Source organism: Cygnus olor, chromosome 5 (genome assembly GCF_009769625.2).
Source record: "Cygnus olor isolate bCygOlo1 chromosome 5, bCygOlo1.pri.v2, whole genome shotgun sequence".
Taxonomy (NCBI): domain Eukaryota; kingdom Metazoa; phylum Chordata; class Aves; order Anseriformes; family Anatidae; genus Cygnus; species Cygnus olor.
This window is the reverse complement of record NC_049173.1, coordinates 48,788,869-48,805,789: the sequence shown is the minus strand read 5'-3', so window position 1 is coordinate 48,805,789 and position 16,921 is coordinate 48,788,869. Positions and strand designations below refer to the sequence as shown.

Sequence of the window (16,921 nt, the reverse complement as noted above, 5' to 3'; positions counted from 1 at the left end):
CTTGCTCCCAGGAGTGCTGGTGTTTGCCTGCTTGGTGGAGTTATTCCATGTATTATGCCCAGAAATCTGCACAGAATCGAACCCTTCAGAAAATTTGATTTTGAGGTTTTCCTCTTCTGAGAACACAGGGGACATATCTTAGGAGAGTAGTCTGATTTAAAAAAGAAATGTAAGGTACTGGATTAAACTTTTGGATCTGTGATTAGGTTTAACATAGTAGGGTAGCAGTTGCTGAATAATAACCCTTTGTCTCCCGCCAAAGGAGGGTATTTTTGTCTCAGTGAAGCCTGAGGAGAGTGAGTTTGTGTGAAGCAGTCACCTGTTCCCCTCTCCATTGCTCATGCAGGGGCTGTGCAGCTGGGGCTTAAACTGGGCAGAGCTACTATGACACTGGGCAAGCAGAGAGCAGAGCCAGATCACACTGTACAGCAGGAAGCTGGGCACAGAACTGGCATTTAATTAATTTTGATATTGCTTGTATGGTGGTACATCACCCAGTAATAATCTGTAATTAACAGACTTACCCCACTACAACACAAACATAGGAAAGAAGAACCAGGGTCCAGAGAGAGTTTTGAGTCCTGGCTTTTCCAGCAGTTTATTTCTGAGAGCCAATCAATGATATTCATATTATAGCCATAAGTAAAATAAATAACCGCATTATTTTCTCTGTCATGGTTGTTACAGTGTTCTGTTTCATGAGTGCTAACTCTACAAAATTCTTCTAGCAACAGCTAAAGGATTGCAGTACAAGGGTTAAAAGTGATCTTTTTTAAAAGCTGTTATTAAAGCTACCTACCATATAGGCTCCTTGCCCAACAAATGTGCTGCATTCTTTGAACTGTGTGTAGTATCATGAAATAATAGGAAATTATAATTACATAAACACATGATTTTGGCTGTAGATCTGTCTACTCTAGCCAAAGGGCATCAAACTGCTCACAGTGTTTGAGTTTCAGTCAAAAGAGACAGTCCTATGAACCTCATTCACAGGACCAGTTCTGTTAAGCATCAGGAAAACTATTCCCATGTGTAAGTGCTGCCTATGCTGTTTAAGGGATTTTTCAGGAATCTTTTTCTTTAATTTAAATTTCAGAAGTGTTAAGCTGCTATTTTGAAATATGTATTTTGTTATTTAACATGCTTTCCCAGGCCTCCTTTCAATCTGAGGCTATAAATGAAATGCACAGATGTCTTTAGGGGGAAAGCTCTTTTCACTGTAATTCTTGCGTATTTATGTAGATTCTAGAGGCTGATCTCATTTCCCATGTAACTCCACTCATTTCAGTATATTTATACAAGGTAGCAATTTTGCTTACATGAACAGTATGGCCAAAATGACACTAAGTTAAGCTGATTGTTGGGCTGATTATTGGTGAATATTCAAAATGAAATACTAAGCCTTTTTTTTTTTTTTAATTTTTCCAAAATCTACATCATCATGGATACTTCCTGGTAAGGTCAGAAACATTCTTGTTATTATTTTTTAAGCAAAATGGGGTATTTTAAATTTTTGTTTGCTTGTTTCCTCTCAGTTTCGATACAAGAAAAGAGTATACAAACAGTTCAATCTTGATGAAAAACAACTGGCCAAGCTTCACACAAAGGTATGCCCAGTTTACTGGGGAAGCGAACAAATGTGTTCTTAGAAAAGTAATGTGTCTGAGAAACTGGATATAAGTAGGAGTTCATTACTACCTGGTCCAGTTGCCAAACAACAAGTAGTATGTGTTTGCAGTGCCAACAGGGATGTGTGAATTGTGATCTGGGATTTTTGCTTGTAGAAAAAATCCCATGTTTGACTTTTACGTAGGTGTACAAGTAATATCGAATAAATCTTATTATGTAAATACATGCTTTCAGCATGCTGCAGAAATGCTGATCTATGGCTTTAGACTCATTTGCAGGTCAGAATAATAATGATCACCTTACATTATCCTAATTTCTTACTGAGAGAATCTTCATTCACTTTTTCCTTAAAACTATGAACAACAGAATCTTCTCCTTGTGTTTGACTTCTAAACTTTACAAACTGCATGGTTTATGCTCACAGCATAAAGTTGGGTTCTCCAGGAGTGTGAATTTGTTCCATGGTGTCAGTGGGTATATAGTGACAGGATATTTCACTTTTAGTCAAAATTTTCCTTTTACAATCAGAGGATGATTAATTTGTCATGCTTTGTTTCAGGCTAATTTGAGAAAATTTATGGATCATGTCCACCATCTCTCAGTGGAAAAAATCACAAAAATGTTGGACCGAGGACTGGACCCCAACTATCATGACCTAGAAAGTGGAGGTCAGAACAATAAAAGTAGCAGCGTAGCGTAGTACCGTGGGGTTGCTCAGCCTAAACTGATTAACAGGTTAAATCTCATGCATTCTTTCTGTTGCCTTCATAACTCTAGGCTAATGGAATCTGTATGGTTTTTCTGTCCAAAGAAGGAAATTGATAATTTATGATTTTCTTTAATCAGTATTTTTAACTTCACATTTTAAAAGTTTTTAAAGCAAATGTTCTTTATTTTATAAATTTGGTCATCTTTTTTTCATGTGTATACTGTTCTATTCTTCAGAAACACCACTAACTTTGGCAGTTCAGCTTGACAATGCAGTAGAAGTGATAAAAGCTCTGAAAAATGGAGGAGCGCATTTAGACTTCAGAGCCAAAGATGGAATGACAGCTCTGCACAAAGCAGCTAGAGCCAAGAACCAAGTAACCCTCAAGGTAAATGCTTTTAGTAGCAAATTACACATTACTTTATCCAGAAAAATATATAAAGGAAAATGCATTCAGTTAATTACTGTGTTGTACTCAATGGATCTTTTAATACATATTTGTTCCAGTGCTTTCTAGTGGTTTTAAAATCTTAGGATTTGCTTTCAATAAAGGGCCTTTTTACTTCTGATTTTTGGGTAGTGGTGAAATTTAACTTTATTCACTGATAGATTGGGAAATATCTGCTTGAGGAAATAGGAATAGTATTATTGCTGCTTATCTTTTTGAAAGCAAATGCCAGTGATCTGGATTACGCATTGTATCTTAACACAGTCTTTTCTGTTTTCTTTCATATTTTAACAGGTATTCTTAAATCACTTTGATATGCTAGATTAAATCTTATATTTATGGCATTTGCTTATTGCCTTTTGAGAGGTATTGAAATTGCATGACATTTTTGATAAAGCATCCTGTAACTGAAGAGGTAAATGTGTTTCAAAGGCAATGCGACATTTTCAGAGTGCCAGTTCTGAAATTGAAGGAAAGATGGAAATAGGACATTGTCACTCATCCTTTTCTTGCTATCCCTGTAGATACCTTGAGGTCCTTATTCTTCTGGGGTCATTCCTTCCTTAGCTTACTCTGTGTTGCAGCCCATTCTTTCAGCTTGTAAATAAGTGAGCAACAAATACACATTATGGCAAATATCAACTTTGTAATTATTTTAGAAAAAGGTAGAAAAGTCTATTTTCACTTACAAGTCCCTCCAAATAATAGTTTTCACAGGTTGTGGTTGCTTTCAGACTCTTTTAGAGCTTGGAGCATCTCCTAACTACAAAGACAGCTGTGGCCTGACACCCCTGTACCACACTGCTGTGGTGGGAGGGGATCCCTACTGCTGTGAACTGCTACTTCATGAACACGCTACAGTCAGCTGCAAAGACGAAAATGGATGGCAAGAAATTCATCAGGTAGATAAGATTATTTTTTGGTTAGAGTTCAAATAGTACCAGGAGATGAGCACCATATATGTTTTATGGTTAAACAGTGTTTTGAATGTCATTTGAATATGTTTAGTCCTTGCACATACAGGTATGGAGTTACTTCCTGTTTCTGTTTGCATGTTGCTTTGCATCCCGCTGTGGTAAATTAGAAGTATAAGCTGTCCCAATGGAATATTTTTTAACTTCATAGTCCTATGGTTACCGTGGATTTTGCTGCAGAAATTGCTACTGCAGTTGACTGCTAATCATATTTATACAATGGAATCTTGGAAGTTTGAAATTTAGCATCCTTTTAGTGGCACTTTATTAAAAAAAAAAAAAAGGCTAACTCAATATTTTTGTTACTTGCTAAATGTTAATTTCCCTGGTAATACTTTTTATGTGTTTGTCAGATGTACTTTCTTCTTTCTTGGAGATACCAATCTTTCTCCATTGACCATAACAGGGAGCTCTGATAAATGGTTTGAATGGTTTGAACAGCTCGCCTAACATGTATACCTAGGGGAAATATATTTCCCTTGTGTAAATTGTCTTACAGAGCCTCCCAATAAGCTGAATAAAGCATTGCTGTCAGATGGGCAGAGGAGAAGGTCAAACCCCACTCTAACAAGGAAGAAAAGTGGGGTAAAGGCCTAGTTTTAGTCCAGCTTACTGTAGGAAGAATAGAAAGTTGGACACGTGCACATTCATATCTAGCTGTTGATTGACTTTTAGAAATAGGACTGAATTGATAATTTATGGCTCATTGTGCATTTGCTCTATTCTCCCCCACATTCATGCTATGGTTTGATTCTGTTTCTCCCATTTGCCTATTTTCAGATGCTTGCTTTCTATTGCCTTAAAATATTCCTGTTCTAACATCAGCTGGTATGATGTTTCCATTAGTTTTTGCATATAATTTGTAAATGAATAAACTATTTAATAAGCACCATTTTTCTGTGTTTTTGTTGTTGTTTGATTTGTTTTGTTTTTCTGTCTGTTGCAATTTAAATTCAGAGAAAGAAAAGATGTAGTGGTTAGGGTACTAGTCTGGGATTTGGGAAATCCAGTTCAATCCCAGATGTGTCACATTTAATTTGTGCGTTGAACAGTACACTAATTCTTCTGATCCAAATTGCAAGATGTGTAGGTGATAAAATTCCCACTTAAGTCAGTAGTAATTAGGTACTTAAGACAGGGTGAATGGCTTTGTATATCTGTATCTCTCAGCTTAAATTCCATACTATTATAGGAATAGGAATCCATATATTATAGGAATGATACTGATCTGAGATGATGTCAAGGTAAAAGTATTATGAACTGGGAGATGCTCAGTTGGTGTGCTACAGAGAAGAAAGGAGTAGAGTAATTGAGGCTGATGAATTGAACGAATGTGATTCTTCTCAAACTTATTTGTTAATCAGGAAAGTTTCAAATTTCAGTGGAGTTTCATTCTGTACAGGTTTAATTCCAGCTGTTCAGGATTTAACATTCTATCTGTGTGACTGAAAGTAACACTTGAAGATTTTCCCTCTTTTGGATCACTGCCTCGTGTACACTGTACATATAGTGACATCATAGAATCTAAAAATTATTATTTCAATTATTTTGACCAGATTTCCCTAAACTGTGTTCACACTGTAAAAATCAGGCTTTGGAAATCTGATCATCTTCAGTGCCATCTAGTGGACAACTTTCCAAAGATTTCCAGGACAAAAAAATTACTTTCTGTCAACTGTTAAACATGATTAGCTGACTAGGAGTATTAGTTCTGTTTATATATTCTGCCTAATAATATATTAGAAAGATATCAATCTTTGTATTTTCTTGATAATTTACATTGCTGTTCCCCAAGTATTTAAGCATATGCTTAAATTTTTGCACAGACTTGCTCTACCTGAAGTGCACGCATCTGAGTTCACAGACAGATATGCAGATCTGGTTGTTAGGCTTCCCATTCAGTCCAGGGGTGGTTTTAAAAATTAGGTCTAAAATACAGTAGCATATTCTCTGATTTAAAAACGAGGAGATAAAAAAATGTTGGCATGGAATGCTTGCCTGATGCAGCCAGATTGTATAATAACTGAGATATTAATGTATCTCTTCATAGGCTTGCCGGTATGGACATGTCCAACATCTGGAGCATCTTCTCTTCTATGGCGCAGACATGTGTGCGCAGAACGCGTCAGGAAATACGGCGCTGCACATCTGTGCCCTTTACAACCAAGTGAGTGGGCACACACATTCTCCACTTTTAAACATTGGTCCTAGAAACTAGAAGGGACATAATTAAACACAACTTTATTAGTATTTTAGTCATGGATTGCAAATAAGGCTGCTCATTGTTGGTAGCAAAATTATACCTGTTCATTGGAAAAGAAAACAACACAATGTATGACTGGACTGTTTTTTAGTGTTGTATCTGAATATTTGTTTCCTGGTAATAACTTACTGCTGTTTTGCTAAAATTTAAATTAGAATTAAATAAGAAACACTTGGAAAATACTATAGAAATATATCTGTAGGTTATACAAAAGATGTCTAATTTTCTGCTGTTTACAACTTGTGTAGCCATTTACAAATAACAGAACCATTTTGATTTGATAGCATGTAATACTCTCTCTGCAGGGATGGTGGGGAGGGAATAAGTTTTACAACTATGTTAAAACACAGCACGTTTAATTTTACATTGAATTAGGAAAATACAAGTCATAAGATGTGACTGGAACTAGTGAAACATCTGTTAAAGCATCTGCTTCTTAATTAATTACAATCTCAGCTTTTTCAAATGTCTTTTCAAAGCAGATTCTTCAAGTATTGAAGACTTGACTGTTTTAAAAATAGAATTTGGGGAATAATTTGACAGTTGACTTGTGTATGCCATAATTGATTCCAATTCATAAAGAGTCCAGTCATACAAAATTTCCCTGTTAATGCTCATTATTGTTTGAAGTATGCAACATATCAGTGGGTAAGTGTCTCTGTGGATTGCTTGTTGCTCCCTCTTGGCTGGTGGTCTTCAACAGGTCAAGTCCCTAGAACAACTAGGTTAAACTTAGCAATGGTTTCTTTGCTTCTGTAGGCATACAAATTCCTAGAGGATTTTGCAGAGGACTGAAAGTCACTTTTTTCTCAACAAAAATTTTGCATTTATGCTTCCCATCAGGAATTAGACACAAGTAACTATAGGCATTTCTGTTAAGTGAATATTTTAAAAATATTTTTTCAAACTTTATTTATTTCACTTTTTCCGAGTAAGAATTTTGAAGTTTGGACCATATATAAACATAAAAATGCAAATTCATCTTTTTTTTTTAAAAAAAAACGTTATATTGCAATGTTTTCATGGCTATAGTTATTTACAAGATCACACACTTGTAGCAAACGTTATGCAGTATGATATGGAAATTAGAATAATCCTATTGAATGACAGTATTTTTCATGTAAAGGTGTGTTCTCCTCCTGATGTCTATGAAAGAAATATTCTGTGGAGGATTCAGAGAGTCTCACTGAAATTTCACCTACAGATCATGAATGTTTTCATTATCATTAAATTGGGCTTTTTGACTGGAAGTTTTACATCTTGTGGCTACAGTGTCCTGATTTTGTTTTCTTTAATCAGGAATATGTAAAAGTAAAGAGTTTTTCTTTGGTGCTGTGAACCATAACCCATGTTGATTTTTTCAACTTAATTGGAAGTTGTTATTAGCTAATGTGGAAGGACCTGTGTTTACCTTTTCCAGAAGAAGAGGATGGGAAGGACAGCAAGATCCTTTTTGCCTCTTGATTCCTGTAGATGGAGTCATTACCCATTGGATTTTTCCCTTCCAGCTTTCCCCAGGGAATTTTCTCAGGATTTCAGTAATTTTGTTTTCTTAAGTACCAGCTAAGTACTGATATAAATGACTTCTAGTTTTTTTTTTATTATTATTATTATTATTATTATTATTATTATTATTATTATTATTATTATTTGGTGGCCATCCAGTAAATCAATGAACTGTGGACAGGTCTTATACTCTGCTTTTTCCGAATAAAAACGGAGGGATGAAGAGTGCCTTCTTTCAGTCATAGGACTGGATTCTGTGTGGAAACTGTTGTAGTATTAACTCAGTTAATCAGAACTCAAACAACAAATTGAATCTTATCTGCTGACAAGCCCAGAGATCTCTGAAAAATGCTTTTTCAGTCTTACGATGCCTAGAAGGCATCATACTGCATATTCGATTCATGTATGATATAACGAATGAACAATGCTAAGCTCTCAATATCAGAAGTTGTTAGTTTGTCCAAACTGCAAACAGAAGTTGTGGCATTGGTAGGAAGCACCTTAAGAACAATGAACTCTTAAATGGGCAATTTCCCTTGAATTAAGGAAAAAAAAAAAAAAAAAAGGTAATCCGAAGCATTTTTGGTTCTGGCTTTTCTGCTTATTCTCCCTGGTTTGTTCCCCTTAACACCGGACATATGAGAAGGAGACAAAAGGAAGAGAGACTCTGAAGCCAGGAATGCTTTTGTTTGTTTAAGAAGAAGAAACAAAGAACGAAACTCTGTACTTCATCCAAAACAAGATTTTATTTTTTTTATGTCGAACAACTCTGTACACTTTTGACATAACTTTTCTTATCAAAACCATTTAAGAAATAAATCAATTTACATATTATTTTTTTTTGTTACACTGTATATAGCTTAGTTGAACATTGTGAAGAATGTAAAAATATGTTATTCCTAGGGGAACAGTGGTCACTGTGGGAATATAATATAGTGTGTAAGCCTAGCATCATTTAGCAGTCAGTCTGAAACAAATTCTTGGGAAAGTAACCTGGAAAAGATTATTTGTGTATTTATTTATTCATTTAAACCTGGAGGTCATCCTCTGGATAGCAGCACATTTACTTTTGCATATTTGCTAATATAGAAGTCAGAAAAATTAGAAAACTATGACATTTTAAGCATTGGTGTAGGTCTTTCTGTGTTTAGAGATACAGTGAACACACCTAATGTTCAGATTTCGGTACAAGCAAATGAGACTATATTAATTATATATCTTTAGAAAATACTGTCTGAGAGATGATTACTAATACAGATGAGAGATGATTATTAATATCCTATCTTGAGATAGGATCCATTTTGTTGTTTCAGTCTGTTATGCAAAATAGGAAGTATGGGAGCAAAAGGAAACAAAAGAACATCTTTTTGGAGTAATGAACCTTAGTGAAAGGGTAGGATACCTCTTCCCCAGATGTATTTAGGATGACCCTGTGATGGAGGAGATCAAGAATCTGCTGTGATAAACTGGAAAACATGAGGAAAATCATTTTCAGTCATACTTTCTACATGTTTGCTTATGACTCAAAACCTAATAAATAAGCTCAATTTCTGTCACTAAAACAGCTAAACTATAATACTCTTTTATCTGGCTGCAAATTCACTGTTAGAAATGAAAGGTAGCACTTTGAAATATTTCATTTGGTAGAACTCCGTAACATAACATGGCAAAAAATCCGAAAAGCACAATAAAATTAGTAGAAATGTTCATGATCAGAAAACAGAAACAAACTGGTTTGCATAATGTCCTAAGATGAACATTAAAGATGACATATAGGAAATAGAGTATATATATGGATTGCCAAAAAGTCTGGCATTCTGAAAAGTGTGCCAGAACCACAGAGGATTTCTGGCAGGTCACTCATACTTTAGAACAGTGTAGACTAGTGATCTAAGGATACTCTGTGTCAATCCAAAACAGTTGTTTTTAGAGGATTTCATTTGCAGATTTCCTCAGTTCAGAAGGTCTTGAGCCATACCTTTCTCTTTTCCTTAAAAGAAGTTTATTGGGTTTGCACTGTAACTGTTAGTATTTGGGGGAAAAAGAAAGGTTAGACTGGTCAGTACAGTTCCAGGTACACAAAACAACAACAACAAAAAACAAACATTAAATGTTTAGCATTGAGGATGAGCAAGAAAATAAAATCAAAAAACTCAAACCAACCAAACAAAAAAAAACTAAAAGCAAAGAAAAAAAAAAAAAACAAAAAAATAAAAACCAACAAACAGCAAGTTCACACAACCAGTAAAACTGCTTTATATAATTTTTAGCAGTAGGGGAGGATATCATTCATCACAAGTACTGTTTACTGTACTTTGAACAGTGTACTATTTTCCCTACAAAATAGGCAAAACACGTAATGGAGTCAAATTTCACTTTGAACTAATGCATTTACTGCATTTTTTTTTTTTGTTAAATATGGAATTTCTACAGTACAATTTATTAAAAATTTAATAAGATGTTTACATCTCACATTCCTTTACTTTTTTTTTTTTAACACTTGCAAGTTGTTTCTACTCTAACACATCGCAAAGCACCTCAAGCCCTGTCACACATTTAAATACTACTTATAACTTATTTTCTCAGACTAATACATATATTTTTTGACTATTGCTGTTCTTATCTAAGAAAATATATTCAAAGCAGCAAAACATCTCATAGCCTCAACATCTCTTTAGGACCATTATTAAGAAGTTTACCCTTTTACCATTTTCAGGAGAGTTGTGCCAGAGTGCTGCTCTTCCGGGGAGCAAACAAGGAGATTAAGAATTACAACAGCCAGTCTCCATTTCAGGTAAGGAAAAAAAAAAATGAAAAAGAAAAAAGTGTCTTCCCCCTGCCCCTCAACAATATTAAAAAAAAAATCTCTTATTTTTCTGTACTATGTGAACTTGGTTTTGTCGATTCTTCCTTCCTTGGGTGTGATGCCAAAAATCTGGGAAATGTTTCAGGGATGGGGTTGGATTAAGTGCAGTGCAGTCAGTGATAAAGGTTGAAGTTGTCATCTCTTTCACCACAAGGAAAGTCTTTCTTTGGATTAGTCAAAATCCACTAGATGTTTTTTCACCATTTGCTCATATTACTTTAAGTGAGCTTAATTAAAAATCCAGATGGAAGAAAGTTGTCCAAAAGGGTTGCCAGGTATGTCTGACAACCTTAAGCCCTCATTTCTGAAGCAGTCCTAATTAGTCTTTATTTCAGTGAAACATTCATAATACAAACTGGCATGTGAGAAATAGGAATGAAAGTTGCAATGTTTTAAGAAAAAGAAAAAGTTTTTTTTTTTTTCAATTTACAGAAAATAGTGCTTCTAGAAGAGTGATTACACGGTATTACTAAAAGAAACTGTCCTGTCATGAAACATGAGGAGACCGTTTCCCCAAAACAAGTACTCTTTTAACAAAAAAAGTCCTGATTTACCTTTGCATCTTTCCCATTACATCCTGCTCCCTAGTTGGATCATCCTGGCATAGAATTCAAAAAACAAATGAAAAACAAACCCACAAAACAAAGCACCTTTTCTCTTATGTTTTGACAAATAAGATTGATTGAATATTTGCTATGAACATGTAGGTCTTGGAGTTGGCTTCTCAGAGTTCATGCCTGGAAAATGCCTCTGTGTCTTAACAAAACCCAGCCAAATATTTCTGTATCAGTTTAATTAGCTCTGTACTTTGAAGGTTTTCTGGACATAGGTTGTGTCTCTTGAGCTTAAGATCTGGCTGCAAATCCCAGCCAGATCATTGTTTTCTCTGGAGACCGTTTTCCCAAAATTAGGGAAACAGTGTATTAATAATTTAATTTTAGGGACCATTTTCAGACTGCTAATAATTTGCCATCTAAATATGCACTAAGCACAAATTCACTAAGTACTAGATAATACTTAATCATTGTACCTTAGGATTAGGGATTGATTTAATTGGGTGATTAACAATTGGAAAAGAGAAATCCCTGATTTTTGCAGGGATGGGTTACAGTGTCATCTCTCTACTTTGAGAGATCAGATTTTATTCCTCTGTGTCTTTGAGATTCACTTTAGCCTTTGTTTTAGGGTTTTATGTGGGGAGGGTAAGTGGAAAGCAGAATAATTTCCATTTGTCTTTCTCTTTATACTGACTGCTGCAACATTTTTACTGTTCCTCCTAGATTAAGAAAACACAGGGAAAAAGGCAGAAAAAAAATCTTCGTAAAAGTTAGCGCTGATGGTTATAGGGCTTCAAGTAGTGAAGGGTGACTAGCCAAAATCAAATAATGTCAGAACAGCAAGCAAGCACAGTGACAGAAGAAATAATCTCAAGAGAACAGTCTAGCTGTGGAAGTGTGCTTACTGACCAGTTAAGTATTCCATGTCCCTATGGAATAAAATGCTTCTATTTGTTATCATTTATTATATGTTAACACCTCTGACATTTGGGCTTTTGACTGGTCCTCTATCCCTAGTTGGGATAGAAGGACTGACAATTAGTTTGGCTTTTTTCTATCCTTTCTACATCCATGTGCTTAAAAAAAATGAAATTGCTTTGCATCTTTTTACTCAATGGTGTCTTGCTTTTAGGTGTAAGAAATATAAGAAAGGGTTTTTCTGCTAGTTTTTCCAAATGCAGTGAGTAGAGAAAACCCCGATGGCAGCATTGCAATTAGAATTAATTCTTTGCCATCTGTCTGCTGCTGACCCAGTCGATCAGACACCACAAGTGGAGCTGTTATAAAATTATGCAGAATCCCCTTGAGTTAATAGGATTTTGCATACTAAAATTGTTTACTCATGTAATCAGTAGCAAGGAACATTGAAGCATCTCATATGTACATAATGAGAATGGTTGTAGCTGCATGATCTATTCCTTTGAGTAACCTCCATTATGTTATTTCCCCAGAAATCTAAAAGGATCATTCCTTTGAATTGCTGCTTACAAAACTGATTGTATGAAAACTGGGCTTTTCTGTAAATAAACAGTATCCATATGTGGAGAAATTTTTATACTGCTTTCAAGGCAGGACAGGCTTTATTATTAGTAGTATTTTGATGAAAATGGGGAGCATGTTTTGACAGTGCATCTTGCATTAGTGGCCAATGAATATATTTTAATTTTACTACACATAAAAGAAAGGGGGGGGGAGAGGAGAGTGTTCACTTCTTTCCAAATCAAGTCCTTATTAAAATAAGCACGAATTTACAGGATCATAAAGAAGGGAGACTCTTCTGAGCTGAATTCTGTGCCATTTAATTTAGGTATCCCACACTGTGTTCTGGGTGGGCATCTCTGCCTGGGATATGTCTTTTTTACCTTTTCAGTGTCTGGCAGAATTAGTATTAGAATGGCATTGTCAAGTGTCAAACCCATGAAAAAGCTTGTATACGCTTCCCAGTTAAATGCATAACATTTTATTAGCCACCTTTGAAGAAATGGGTTTCATCCAGACTGATTACTGGGATCTCTTAAGTTAGTAATCAATGTTGGGTACAGCTGATATCACCCACACCTGAAACTCTGTCTGTGGCTGTCAGCTGTAACAGATTTTACTGATAGGATGTACTGCACAATAACAGAGTATGGGGTACCAGAGATTTTTCTGTATGTTTTTTGTTTGTTTGTTTGTTTCTTTGTTTCTATTTCCCCTTAATAAGTATTAACACTTCTGTGAACTATTCTGTCATCCCTGTTGTAAATTCTGCTGATGCCTCCACAGCCATTTCTACCTTTTGATAGGACTTGCCAAAACATGATTGCCATCAACATACAGTAGATCGAGTTACAGTTCTCATAAACTGTCTGATGACATGATGAACTATAACTGCCGTTCCATTTATAAGCTACCTTTAAACTTTCCAGTGGTTTTAGTTTTATATATATATATATATTTATTTATTTATTGTAGTTGTTATTCTTTTCATGTTAGTATTTCTATGTTATTACCGAAAACATAGACAGAAGCTTAGTTCTTGGTCTTGTGGTAGCTGCAAAGGGATGGACTGGAAAATTGACAAAATGTTCTTTCAGAAAATCTGTGATATCCTACCAACATCCATAACTTCTTGGTTTTCCATGCAGTTTGACTTCATAGATTAATATAAAACAATTTCTACCTACCTGGCAACTATTAATCCAGTAACTCAGAATCATCAGTTTTGCAGTGTTTACAAGCCATTGATATTGTACTGCGCAAGTTCAAGTGAACATACACCTTGTTTATCATGTTTTTTCTGTTAGTGAGCAGAAGCTCTATATGAATAATTCATATGTTTTCATATGGGCTATAAAGCACTTCCAAGCTTAGAGCAAATAGAGCTAATAATTAGTGTTTTTAAAGCATATGTGTTCAAATATGCAGAACTATTCAGAGGTTGCATTTAGTGACACCTAGGGTCGTACCTGAGGATGATTGATTTCTCTCTCAGACGTACTCTGTTATTGACCGTTGCTGTCCCAAATCAACATGGTCTGTTATTGCGCTGGTATATAGACAGCAGGAGGAACAGCCTTCTTCCAGTGCCACGGCAGGTAGGATTGTTCCTTTCAGTATGTTGGCTGTACATCTATTTCAATTGCTCATATTTTTGCCAGATTTGAATCATTTGAAAGGAAAATTTCCATGCCTTATATCTGAGGCTGCATTGTTCAGAAAAACAAAATGATTCAGCTGTTTCAGAGTATGGGTGAGGGAAAACATGTGTTGTTTTGCTCGTACTGAAAACTCTGTTGACCCACCTCTCCTCGCCCCATCTCCCCTGTTGTGTTATGTTGTTTTGTTTTGTTTTCTTTAATTGCCCTGCATGCTGTCAGTGATCTCCATGTTAATAACACAACAGCGTAAAATGGTTTGCAGTCTGACTCAAATACAGGGGCTCCAGAACTAGACTGCATATTTGGAAGCTGGCTAGGGGAATATAGACAGGCAGAATTGGGCATGGGTAAGTAAACAAGGAACTTGAGAGCTTGACCTTGCAGATGGGTGGAAAAGTGCAAGACTGCCTGAGACCAAGGCTGGGAGTCAGTGAAAGAGAGAACTGAGTAAGAGCAAAATAGATAAGGGTCTTTGGGAGATTTTTCATCTTCAAGAGCAGAAGAGAAAGAAAATCAGATCAGGGGGAAGTTGGGACCGACTGTATGAAAGAATGCGAGTCTGAGCAGGGAAGACAGGGAGGATGGGGATGTCACAAGGTGGAAATGCATGCAATGCTCCCAGCCCTGCTAATGGTCAGAAAAAATAATCTTTTTTATCCAGCATATTGCTGTAATGGCTTCCCAAAACCCAGTTCTATTTAGTTTATCATTTTTATTTTTTTAAATTCTCTTTTTGATGGAATTTATGGATAAAGAAGATAATAGGAGATACTCCCAGGTATTTTTTGTCTCTGACACTTTTGAAAGGGTGAAACTCTGAGAAAGCAAATTTTACAACTGAAAATCTCTGTCCAGTGCCTCAAAAAGTCTTCTTACAAATATAAAGAAATATTTTCTCTCTTGATGTTAAAATACGCAACTGTTGTGTTAGTAGAATATAGCAATTGGATAAGGATATCTTTTTTTTGCTAAGTATTTATTTTCATCCTAATTCCTGTCCTAAAACAACCATGCAAACAATGCATTATTGAATATTATGTGTTATTGGCAAAAAAGGTATCTCTGCTTATGATACATTCTGGCATTAGTCAGACTTTAAGCTTTTTGCCGCTTTGTCCTGATTTCAGTCAAATCTTTGAATTTTTTCGTACTCATTTTGGTTGTTTTATTTATTTATTTTTTGTGTTTGACCACTGCTGATGTTGATCAGTTACATTCTGTTTTGCAGTACAAAAATAACAGGTAAAAGACTCTGTCATGAAAGTATATGCATTCAAATTTACACTTACTCGTTATTTGTGATATTTAAATATTGATGGAAAAGATTCAAGGACTTAACATGGTTAAAAAATATAAAGCATTTAACATCTTTAACTCTACAGAAGTGACCATACAAGAAAAAAAATGGATTTTTCCTTTGAAAATAAATGTGTACGTATAGACGTATGCATACACACCATTATTTTCATAAGAGGAGATTATTAAATAATAATAAAAAAAAAAGGTCTCGTGATATACTGAGATGCAAACAATGATTAGTTATGACACGTTTTCTCATCACTTACCTTGAAGTGCTATTTATAGAGGAACACATGTTCTCATTTGAGAAAAAGGCTTTTTGGGAATCCCATACATCACCTCCAGCATATTTATGCCTTTGTTGTGCTGATATGGTATCTGTTAGAGAATTAGGGGAAATGTTGCCAAATGAAACTATTCCTGAGAATAGCTGGGATATAGGATGTTCTTCCAAGTAACACTTCCAAGAGAAAAGCGTTCAATGGCAAATTTGAGGTGACCTCAAGTGCCAGTAGGTTTCCTGCAATTGTCAGTTTTGAAGCATTGACAAGCTGTTAGGCAGACACTTCTTAGCGGCACACGAAGTACAATTACCAAGGATCAATTTTTTTGTTTATTATACAGTTGGTAACAACAAAGAGGTATGTGATACTGCTGCTGAGAACTTGGGGCAGCAAAGATGCTTCTGCCCCCTACTTCTGAAGATACTGCAGCTGCTTTTGAAAACTGGGACACAAAGAAACTAAATTATGTGATTATCTTGTATTGAGAAAGACAAAATATTGCCACGCTTGGAGATGCTAAAAATACCACAGAATGTGTCTTTTTGGGAGGGGAAAAAAAAATAGGCTGTTGTTGCTGCGTAGTTGTTATGTGGCTGCAGACTTCTGGAGGAGTGTCCGTGATTTGTATTGTGCTCTGTGTAAAAGATCCCAGACCTCTTATCTTCCCCTTTGCGCTTTCTCTCCCCACTCAGACAGTCCAGCTGAAATGCCTCAGCTGTCCTCCCTCACAGCAGTATTTCACAGGGAAACAGCATGTCCCTCAGGTAGCTAGGAGCTGATCTGTTTTTTTTTTTTTTTTTTTTTTTCCCACCAAGTCGATAAACTTCAAAAAGCTGAGAAGCAGCTGAAACTAGATTATAAAAAGGAACAAATAAAGCAAACTAAATTGTAAGGGTCACTACCTGTTTTTGCTCCAAGCGAGCAAGACTGGTGTGCAGTGCAGTGCAGTTGCCATGAGCTGTCAGGAGGGAGGTTGCAAGAGGCAATCAGATCTGTATAATTTTAATTTAATTATAGGATTTTGATAGCAAGGTTAAATATTGCTCCTACTGTTTTATTCATACTGTATCCTGGAAAGGAAGGCAACAAGGGTAAGTTCTTAACTAGCCCGATCATAACTGAACAGTTGCACATAGCTTGTCTTATCCTTGTAAAATGTCAGCTGTGACAACTCTGCATTTTTTTTTCTGCAACTATAAAGAGCACAATAAATCTTGTCATTGGAAATACTTTGATTATTTTATCT

The 16,921-nt window shown here is 35.6% G+C and overlaps 1 protein-coding gene across 3 annotated transcripts in view; it reads left to right on the top strand.

Moving 5' to 3' along the window:
* SHANK2 (SH3 and multiple ankyrin repeat domains 2) overlaps positions 1-16,921 on the top strand; it is a 350,898-nt gene that overhangs the window by 51,761 nt on the left and 282,216 nt on the right. For all 3 annotated transcript variants that reach the window (XM_040558301.1, XM_040558303.1, XM_040558302.1), the window contains exons 6-11: positions 1,536-1,607; positions 2,189-2,297; positions 2,575-2,726; positions 3,521-3,688; positions 5,811-5,927; positions 10,246-10,323. In XM_040558301.1, coding sequence (XP_040414235.1) covers positions 1,536-1,607; positions 2,189-2,297; positions 2,575-2,726; positions 3,521-3,688; positions 5,811-5,927; positions 10,246-10,323 — 696 coding nt within the window. The remainder of the gene's footprint in view (positions 1-1,535; positions 1,608-2,188; positions 2,298-2,574; positions 2,727-3,520; positions 3,689-5,810; positions 5,928-10,245; positions 10,324-16,921) is intronic.